This window comes from Gekko japonicus, unplaced genomic scaffold (genome assembly GCF_001447785.1).
Source record: "Gekko japonicus isolate JY-2015 unplaced genomic scaffold, Gekko_japonicus_V1.1 scaffold4399, whole genome shotgun sequence".
Taxonomy (NCBI): Eukaryota; Metazoa; Chordata; class Lepidosauria; order Squamata; family Gekkonidae; genus Gekko; species Gekko japonicus.
This window is the reverse complement of record NW_015164334.1, coordinates 73,787-84,838: the sequence shown is the minus strand read 5'-3', so window position 1 is coordinate 84,838 and position 11,052 is coordinate 73,787. Positions and strand designations below refer to the sequence as shown.

The 11,052-nt window shown below is 47.8% G+C and overlaps 1 protein-coding gene across 1 annotated transcript in view; it reads left to right on the top strand.

The window, feature by feature from the left end:
- Positions 1-178: 178 nt before the first annotated feature.
- LOC107108426 (arylacetamide deacetylase-like 3) overlaps positions 179-11,052 on the top strand; it is a 14,348-nt gene continuing 3,474 nt past the window's right edge. The window contains exons 1-3 of the mRNA XM_015408855.1: positions 179-200; positions 6,835-7,054; positions 8,653-8,668. Coding sequence (XP_015264341.1) covers positions 6,892-7,054; positions 8,653-8,668 — 179 coding nt within the window. The 5' untranslated portion in view covers positions 179-200; positions 6,835-6,891. The remainder of the gene's footprint in view (positions 201-6,834; positions 7,055-8,652; positions 8,669-11,052) is intronic.

The window sequence follows — 11,052 nt, the reverse complement described above, 5'->3', positions numbered from 1 at the left end:
GGGAGGTCGGCTAGCCTGCCCGGAGGAACTCCTGGCAAGTTGCCGAGAGCAGTGGGTTGGGGGGAGCCCAGCCTACTTAACAAAAAAATTGCCCACCTACCAAAAAAATGCCTGGCTACAGGCCAGGCTACAGGCTATAGCTGTGGTGGCTCAAGTGGTTAAGACGCTTGCACTTCGTTTTGGTGTTCATCTTTGGAGTTGTGGGAGCTGTGGGAGGTTGGTACTTCAGTAGTTCGAGACCCGAGTGTGCCGCATGACAGAGTGAGCTCCCGTCTCTAGTGCTGAACTGCAGGCTGTGGAAGGTCGGTAGTTCAGCAGTTCAAGACCCGGGTGCCGCAAGACGGAGTGAGCTCCCGTCTCTAGTTCCAGCTCCTGCCAACCTAGCAGTTCGAAAGCAAGAAATTGCAAGTAGATAAATAGGTACCACTTCAGTGGGAAGGTAACAGCGTTCCGTGCGCCTTGGTGTTTAGTCATGCCAGCCACATGACCACGGAAACGTCTTCGGAAAGCTCTGGCTCTTCGGCTTTGAAACGGAGATGAGCACCGCAACCCTAGAGTCGGATTTGACTGGCTTTCGAGCAAGGGAAACCTTTACCTTTACTTACAGGCCTGGTATTAGGGACTAGGATTAAGAATCACGAAAAAAGAAAAGATCAGTGAAATGGGTTCCTCTCCACTTTCTTATCTTTTTTCCAATGGCTGCTTCATCACTATGGAAAAATGCCTCCTCCATTTGTGAGACAGAACCCCCCCCTTCTTTTAGGAACTTCTCCAAAGCAGATCTTCTGAGGGCATCCCCTGTGGAATTACTCCCATCTCAGGCTATTAAAATCAAGGGATTTGCATAGGATTGCACTAATAACATTTTACTCTTTTATTTATTTGTTTTCTAACTTCATTCATAGTCTGGCCTTTCTTACTGGGACTCAAGGATCATTATGAGATGAGAAGACAATGGAATAAGAGCAATGTAATGCATGCAGACAGTGCAGTTAAAATTGTTAGACATGTATGCTACAAATGTTGCAAGAAATGGATGACAAAATTAGGGGGGGGAAGTGCAATGCAAGCAGCCTAATGCATGCAACAGACAATGCACGATTTTTTAAAAAGCCAAACAACAACAAAGGTTGCCTAAAATGTACAGATCTTAAAGTGAGACTCCTGTTCACTTTGCAAAATGCCCCCCCAAAGGCCATTCCGACCCACCGTGTTTTTCTACATCCTTTACGTAATGTTCGCTTCGTTTAATGCATCACGCTTTGTTTCAGTGCTGTTTCAGATTTCTGCCATTCATATCCTATTGCACCATTTATTGGACATCCCCCCCTCCTGTTGATTGGATTCGCCTTATTCTGTGTAATCTGTCTGGAGTCCCAGTGAGAAAGAGGGACTACAAAGAATGTTTTAAAAAGATACCACAAATTGATCTAAATGCTCCCCTTCTGCTTTACAGAATCAGGGAGACATTTTTTACTTCTGTGTTATTGGATTTGGCTTAGATGATTCAATTGTGATTCTTTCTGGGTGGCAAATTACGTTTTGCTGCTTTATGTTGTACGGTGGGATGATGTTTTTGCTTTTTTATGTAAGCTGTATTAAATCTTTATGGGGATAAAGCGGGATAAGAGCTTTTAAAGGAATAAATGTATTTAATTATTTAATTAATTGAATTTCTATCCCATCCTTCCCAAACAGGCTCAGGGCAGGAAACAGCAAAGTGTATAAAAATAAAAACCAGTGAACACAATTAATCTAAAAACAACGAAAACCAGAAACAGCAAGCCAGTTTGATGTAGTGGTTAAGTGTGCAGACTCTAATCTGGGAGAACCAGGTTTGATTCCCCACTCCTCCACTTGCAGTTGCTGGATGACCTTGGGCATACCATAGTTTTGTCAGAGCTATTCTTGAAAGAGCAGTTCCTGAAAGAGCTCTCTCAGCCCCACCTACCTCACAGGGTGTCTGTTGTGAGGAGGGGAAGGGAAAGGAGTTTCTAAACTGCTTTGAGTGAAGAGCAGGGTATAAATCTCTTCTATTCTTCTTCTTAATTAGTTAAGAGATGGCAAGCAATAATTCAACCCCACCAGAAACCAGATAGATGATACTGGAGTAGGCTTGCCAAGTCCCTCCGGGGGGCGGGGAAACCCCCGCCCCAGAGGCCCGTTTCCCACCGCAGGCGGATCGGGCCCCGGGGGGAACCCCACCCCCAAAGTACGCGACATGCACGTCACCCGGAAGTGACGCGACCACGCCAGACATGCTGGGGGAGGGGCCACGGTCATCCGAGGGCAAACTCTATGGTTTCCCCTCGGATGGTCATGGCCCCGCCCCCAGCGTGCCCGGCGTGGTCGCATCACTTCCGGGTGACGTGGTTGCAGCGCACGGGTCGTCTTTGCGTGCGTGCAATCCAGGAGCGAGCCAGGAGTCCCCCGCTGCAGCAACAGGTAGGACTTGGCAACCCTATACTGGAGTCACATCTACATAACCCCAAGACTCCATAGGTAGATGATCCAGACTACCTGTATGCAGGGCAATCTCTTTATGGGCTCCGTTGCCAGCTTGTTGGGTGCCCAATGCCTTAACTGAAATCCTGGCAGAACAGCTCCATTTTGCAGGCCCTGCGGGACTGTAATAAGTTCCACAAGGCCCTGTTTTTAATTCTAGGCTAAGCAACAAGTACTCTACCATGAGCGGTAAGATGTCCTGTTTTTCTGACAGTGATAGCAGATGAAAAGAATCCGTTTGGTTTGTCTGCCATCTCCTGGTCTTCCTTAAGAAACGTGTTCATTTCTGTGTCACCCAACTGCCTCCTTGACCAGTTTCCTGCTCCTGATATATATGAATTCCTACTGTTTGCCTTGCCCTGACCTGGATAGCCCAGGCTAGCCCAATCTCATCAGATCTTGGAAGCTAAGCAGGGTCAGCTTTGGCTAGTATTTGGATGGGAGACCTCCAAGGAATATCAGGGTCATGACGCAGAGGCAGACAATGGCCAAACCCCTCTGAAGTCTCTTGCTTTGGAAACCCCACCAGGGGTCACCAGAAGTCAGCTCTGGCTTAATGCCACATTCCACCACCACAGTTTGTCTTAATGTGTGTGTGTGTTTTGGCAATCTGTTCTTCAAATATTCTTTTTTGCCTGCCTAATTGTTAGCTTACATTTGTTTTGCCAGAATATGTTCTTTTCTAGTCACCTAGTTTGGATAGCCCAGGTTAGCCCAATCTTGTCAGGTCTTGGAAGCTACGTAGGGTCTGCCCTGGCCAATATTTAGATGGGAGATCGCCAAGGAAGTCCAGGGTCACAATGCAGAGACGGGCAATGGGAAACCACCTCTGAATGTCTCTTGCCTTGAAAACCCTACGGGGACACCATAAGTCGGCTGCAACTTGACAACTCTTTCTACCACCACCAATTTGGATAAACTTTCCATCTTTAAAAGGGTTTCCCCCTCTTTTATGGCTTCCTTGACTTGGGTCATTAAGCAGGCTGGTGTACGTTTTGTCCCTTGAGAGTCCCTTGGACTGCAAGAAGATCAAATCAGTCAATCCTAAAAGAAATCAACCCTGACTGTTCCCTGGAAGGCCAGATAATGAAACTGAAGCGCAAATACTTTGGCCACCAAATGAGACGGGAGCACTCACTGGAGAAGACCCTGATGCTGGGAAAGATTGAAGGTCAAAGGAGACGGGGACGGCAAAGGATGAGATGGTTAGACAGTGTCATAGATGCAACGAACATGAAGTTGAGCCAACTTCAGAGGACGGCGGAAGACCGGAAGGCCTGGCGTGATCTGGTCCATGGGGTCGCGAAGAGTCGGACTCGACTGTGCGACTGAACAACAACAACAATATGGGCTTAAATAACTTCCAGGCATCCTGGAGGCAACTGACAATCTTGATTTTGCCTTCCGGCTTCATTCTGACTCTTTTTTTTTTGGCTATCAAGTTGCAGCCGCAACAGATGGTGACCCCACACGGTTTCCAAGGCAAGAGATGTTCAGAGGTGGTCGGCCATTGCCTGCCTCTGCATAGCCGCCCTGGACTTGCTCGGTGGTCTCCCATCCAAGTAGTACTCAGGGCTGACCCTGCTTAGCTTGCAACATCGGACAAAACTTAGTTAGCCTAGGCCAGTTCAGGGCTCATTCTAACTAGTCCCCACAATTTTATGCAGTTCTCCTTTTTGAAATCCAGTAGGCTAATTTGGAGATTTGAGGGCAATGTTCCACCAGGATGGAATGGCTTGCCAAATAAGCCCTTGGAGGGGCTAAGCTATGAACCAGAGACTTTTTGGATCACAGTTTATTTTTTTAGCCACTACACTACCATAATCGAGGGTGATGTGCCCCAGCACTTCCGGTGATGTCAGGGTGTGTGGCATATGCTAATGAGTTATGCTAATGAGTTCCCCTAGCTCTTTTTCTACGAAACGACCCCTGGTCATCATCATCATCATCATCCATTCTTTTCATTTCTATACTGCCCATAACAGAAGCTCTCGGGGTGGTTTACAACAAGTATAACAACAATGAAACGCAACACATAAAACATTAAGAGTTAAAAATTAATTTAAAATAACATGGGGGGAAACATTAATGTGAGACGACCCTGGATTGAGAAGGGATGACAGTGCTACTGGAACATGTGCTGGTTTGGGATTAACTCCATTTTGGGATGAATGATTGATGTGATACCCAGAGCACCAACACTTTATTGGATTGTATTATATTGTGTTATCTTGTTTGTTATCTGATTTAATGTTGGCATTTGTGCCGTCTTGTTAGCCGCCCTGAGCCTTCAGGGAGGGCGGGGTATAAATCAAATAAACAAATAAATAAATAAATAAATAAATAAATGTGTAGTGGTTAGAGAGCTGCACTAGGCTGTGGGATGTTCACAATGTCCTCCTAAGTCGAGCTCGTAAAAGTAACGAAACTCTCATGGTGCCGTGACTTCCTTGGTGGTCTCTCATCTACATTCAAACCAGGTCTGACCCTGCTTAGCTTCTGACATCATCGTCGTCATAAGAGGTCATTTCGGGGGGGATCGGGGGGGTTCGCAATTCCTCCTGGTGAGGTACGGGGGCGGGGCACATGACGAAGCCCCGCCCCCTGCTTCCGGCCGCCCCGCTTCCGGCCCTCATTCAGCCAGGAGGAGGCAGGAGAAGAGGGAGGGTAAGTTGCTTTCTCCCTGCCTCTCCCCACCCTTGCCTGGGGCCAGGGAGGGCCTTCGCGGGGCTTCCTTGCACTCCTGCCGGCCTTGCAGTGGAGCAGGGGGTGTGGCCTTATGACACACTTCCAGTGATGTCAGGGTGTGTGGCATATGCTAATGAGTTATGCTAATGAGTTCCCCTAGCTCTTTTTCTACGAAACGACCCCTGGTCATCATCATCATCCATTCTTTACATTTCTATACTGCCCATAACAGAAGCTCTTGGGGTGGTTTGCAACAAGTATAACAACAATGAAATGCAACACATAAAACATTAAAGACTTAAAAATTAATTTTAAATAACATGGGGAAAAACACTAAAAACAATAGACAGAACCAAAAAAACCACACCAATCCAAAGTGAAAAAACAGTACCTGTCCAATTGTACCGGGCCTCTGCATCACCAGGGAGGTTTTTAAAGGCCGTTAAAGACATCTGGCAAGACCCAGACAGCCTGGGCCAACCAGGTCAGGCACGAGTGCCCTTGGTACTCACTGTAATAAGTTAGGGTTCAATCATATGATGGGCACACAAAAGTAAATATAATAGTTTATTGCTAACCCCCCCCCCAAGTATTTTCCTAGCTTCCCAGGATGCTCCCGGAGTCCTACTGCCTGCAAATCCTGCCTCCTAGCCAGCAGGGACCCTCTGTAAACTCTACTCCTCTATGTCCCTATAGGGATATACAGGGGTCATTTCATAGAAAAAGAGGTGCAGGAGCTCATTAGCAGAACATATTAGCATAACCTATTTGCATATTTCACCCCCCCTGACATCACCAGAAGTGTGTCAGAAGGCAACACCCACCGCTCAGGCTCCACTGGACTGTTTTGGATTGCTAGCTATTGGGGGGGGAGGAACATGCAGATCTGTCCTCGCAGAGGAGGGAGAGTTTGTACCTGAATAAAACTTGGTCTTAAAGGTGCCACTGGACTGTTTTGGGTGGGGGGGGGCAGCAGGGGGGATCTGCGGCTTACCTGGCTGCTTCTTGCTCTGACTGAGGGCTGCTGGGAGCAGGGGGTGGGGCTTGTTGCATGTGCCCACCCCCTAGGCTCTTTACTGCCGGAGCTCCGCTCCTGTGCGCTCCTGCAGGAAATGACCCCTGGGGATATATCTCTAAGTTACATCACTATACTCGCAAATCAACAGATTTGAGGGCCGTAGCCAGGAATATTTTTTTTTAACTTCAGGGGGCATTTAAATAAATCACTCCCCCCCCCAGGCTGTGTCAGGAGTGACGAGAGAGTAAAAGTATTTTTAAAAGGCAATGGGGGGGGGGTGTACCAGCAGGGCATGTGAAAAAAAATAAACCAGCTGGATGAGAAGTCGGGAGGCATGAGCAGGAAGTCGGGGGGCCCAGCCCCATGATGCACCACTGCAAATGGAACAGCATTTAATTTCTGCAAATGGAACAGCATTAAACTTAGGCTGCAGCTTTCGTTATAATCCTATCCCTACCTTCTCCTAGGGGTAACCCTCCCCCTCCTCTTAATAATATTTTGGGCAATTTTCATCAATCAATGGCATATGCCAATGCGAATATTAATGCTTCCAAATGCATATTTGTAAAAATGAAAAGTGTATCTAACCTTATAGCATAATTTTTCCTCCTTGTTGCATACAGGACTACATCTTATGGAAAGTAGGTCTCTTCAATCAGTATGTGTTCCTGAGATCAGTTATGGATATCACGGGGAAACTTGTGTTTAGAGATCCAAAGCTCATCATCAAAGATGTGGCCATTAAGGGTGTACCGGTGAGGGTATACCAGCCCAAAGCACCACAGAGTTTACGAAGGGGAATCATCCACATACATGGAGGCGCTACCGTAGCAGGAAGCATTGGTAAGCCGTGTGATCTGTTTTCAAAGTGTGGCTCTACTGATGTACCGGAATTCATGGAGAAATGGTTCAACCCCAATACAGGAATCATTCAACCCAAACATAAATCAAATTTGAACTTCTACATATATGAATACACAAAGCTGCAATCTACTGACTCAGACCCTTGGTCCATCAAGATCAGTATTGTCTACTCAGACTGGCAGCAGCTCTCCAAGGTCTCAGGCACAGGTTTTCACATCACCTACTACCTGGTCTTTTTAACTGGAGACGCCAGGGATTGAACCTGGGCCCTTCTGCATGCCAAGCAGATGCTCTGCCAGTGGGCCACAGCCCCTCCCTCGCATTGATCCCTAAATGTAATGTGATTGTTTTCTACAGAATTGGCCTCATAGTCCCAAGGAATACAGAGCGGGCCCTAGGAATGGTCTCTGCAAATTTTCAGAAAGATTGGGAAAGGGCTTTCTAAGGAAATCACTCCTGAATGTGAAAAAATGGGAATGCATGGCATTTCTGTAGACTGGAGTTCAAATACTAAAATGAAAGTAATGCAGGCAAATCTATACATGTTAGCAGGGCTGCATTGGTCCCGTTCACACGGAGCATTTGCCACGCTAAAGATATGGATGATAGGTGGATTTTCTCGGTGCAATCACACCGCAACATCTGGGAAGCATAATGCACCCATGGCTAACCCGTGGATTCTTGCTGAAGATATGGAGTAAAAAACTAGTACATATGATGTGCTAGTTTCCGGAAAACGCGGGGCAAGGGCGGGCGTCTGATCGCGTTTCTGCTGGAATCCCGTGGCATCCAGCGCCCGCCCATGTCCCATCACAAACCAGATGTTGGGTTTTTTTAAAGTCTCCATAGGATGTGCACAAACGCCCACCGGCACATGCGCACACTGTGGTGAGGGGGGAAAATCCGTTTGCAACGGAAGCAGCGCCTAGTGATTGCCACGCCGCTTCTTTGCCGCGCTGCAGGATAGCCATGTGATCGGCACCTAACGGCATACACACGTGACCTCCATGGGACATGCGATCGGGCTGCCACGCATTACTTTGCTCCGGGGCAAACAGCCACGCTCCCCCCCGCGCATTTTCCGGCCTGTGTGACCGGGACCATTATGACTTTTGTGGGCTCTAGGCGCTTTTGCCTTTGTGGGCCCCTCCCACCATAATATCAATATTAATAATTATTTCTCTATGATTTTACATCCAACATTTTTTTTCTGTTTTAGGCAACATTCAATAGAGATTCATGGGCCTTAACTTTTCAATTTTTTTCTGATGTGAAAAAAGAATCAAAACATTTTCTTTGACCCTAAACGTTCTTTTTTATTATTATTATTATTTTAAACAATTAAAACATTTTTGTGGGCCCCTGAAAATATCATGGGCCCTAGGCACTGGGCCTACTGGGCCTAATGGATAAGTCGGCCCTGCATGTTAGGAACAGTGGAATGGGAAAGAAAGCATTGATTAAACGAACACACTGAAACTTCGTACAAACATTCACTCCGAGTAAGAACTCTAAAGGGGCACAGCAAAAAGTCCAAATCCTATCCTTGTCTTCGCAGTTTCATTGTTCCTGTCCAGGAATCACCCTGATTGGGTAAAGAAGCAAAAGAAGTACCAATTTGCTGCCTTAATTTGGCGTAATTTGTGTGCCTCATTGACAGTTTAGAGCTGTCAATTGTAAGGTCCTCTGGCTGACTTCCCTGTAGCCGCGTGGAAACCGCTTTCCTTGAGAGCTGGTCTGGTGTTGTCATGAAAGTAGGAAACAGCATCTTGAATAAAACTTTGTTGGTCTTAAAGGTGCCGCTGGACCCTAACTTTGTTCTGTGGCTTCGGACCAACACGGCTGTCCACCTTGATCATTCTTAGTAGTGTTGGTGTTATTTGCACGGTGGTGGCCATGATTTTACCACCACTGCAAAACCCCTAACACAGCAAAAAATTCAGAACAGTCCCAGTGTGGATTGTACCCATTACAAAAGCACAGCATGTTTGAATCGGTTCGAGAGCTCTCTCTGGTGTTCAGTCTGTGACATGGCTTGTTTGTACACACCGGCTGCAGGCTTGCAGTTATACTTGATGAGCCTGATTGCAGGAATTAGCTTGCTGATCATCTAGTGACTTCACAGGGGAGGTAAGACTTGCATCAAGGCCTTTCCACCTCGTTCATGCTTTGACCCACCATGCGACGGCAACAGAATTGCCAAACTCCAGGTGGGGCCTGGAGACCTCCCAGCATTACAGCTGACCTCCAGATTACCACCGCTTTGGAGGGTGGGCTCGATGTCATTACACCCCGCTGAGGTAACTTCCCTCCCCAAATCCCACTTTCATGAGGCTCCCGCCACAAATTTCCAGGAATTTCCCAACATGAGTTTGGCAATCCTATACGCAATGTAATCAGAAGTCCACTAAATGTTGTAACTGTTTAGGATTGCACTGTAGCTATTGCAGTAGAGTTACAATACCAGGGGTCATTTCCTGCAGGAGCGCATAGGAGCGGAGCTCCGGCAGTAAAGAGCCCAGGGGGCAGGCACATGCAACAAGCCCCACCCCCTGCTCCCAGCGGCCCTCAGTCAGAGCGAGGAGCAGCCAGGTAAGCTGTAGAGCCCCCCCGGCCCCCCGGGCCCCCCTGTCCAAAACAGTCCAGTGGCACCTTTAAGACCAAGGTTTATTCAGGTACAAGCTCTCCCTCCTCTGTGAGGACAGATCTGCATGTCCCCCCCTCCAGTAGCTAGCAATCCAAAACAGTCCAGTGGAGACTGAGCAGTGGGTGTTGCCCTCTGACACACTTCCGGTGATGTCAGGGGGTGTGGCATATGCAAATGAGTTATGCTAATGAGTTATGCTAATGAGCTCCTGCACCTCTTTTTCTACAAAATGACCCCTGAGATACCGGTATATTTTATAGACATTACAGTGGTGGAGATACCGGATCTAGGGTTTCCAGCTCTGGGTTGGGAAATACCTGGAGCTTTTAGGGGTGGAGCCTTGGGGAGGGTGGGGTTTTAGAGAGGGGAGGGACCTCAGCAAGGTATAAGGCCATAGAGTCCACCTTCCAAAGCAGCCATTTTCTCCAGGTGAACCGATCTCTGTCTCCTGGAGATTAGTTGTAATCCCATGAGCTCTCCCCTAACCACCTGGAGATTGGCAACCCTAGCTGAATCCTGTTTAGCATTCCCTGCTTCCCTCCTCCTGGGGCAACCCAAAATGCCACCTCAGTGCTGCTTCTGGGGGATGGGGGACGCCCAAGAAAAGCTTCAGGGAGTCAGAGATCTCCCACAGGAGGGGAGCACTGGCAGATATCATTCCCAGGGTTGGCATCCTGATGTAGGGCAGCTGCCCATGGCCTACCCCCACTGACTATGCACTCCCCCCGCTGACTGCCCACCCTTCCCCCATGTGCTTGCTTTCCAAGCATTCTGCCATCTGTGTTTCCAGCTGTAGGTACTGCCCATCAATGACAGGAGGCGGGCTCAAAGGTTAGGGGTGCCAGGTCACCCCTCGGCCACCAGCAGGGGTAATGGGTGTAGGGTTGCCAGATCCACATTGGGAATCTCATGGAGATTGGGGGGGGTGGAGCCTGGGGAGGACAGGGACCTCAGTGCGGTACAGTATCACGGAGTCCACCCTCCAAAGCACCCATTATGAACAACTGACCTTTATAGAGACCTGGCCCTTGGTTTGCTGTTGACAGCCTGTGCCTGCCGATTATATGGGGGGGGGATCAGTGAGCTGAACATCTAGATAATCTATTGAATGCATTCATATGGTAACGCCATTGCTATGAAATTAAAACAACACTGCTAGCACTTTATGATGCCGCACTGTTTTATAGTGAACTGTTTTAGATGTCTTTGTGGTGATTTAGTTGTCGTCTACGTATTTACTTTTATGTAAGCCACCGTGAGCCTGCTTTGGCAGGGAGGGTGGGGTATGAATTGGAAAAATAACTAAAAATAAATAAATAATTCCCCCCCC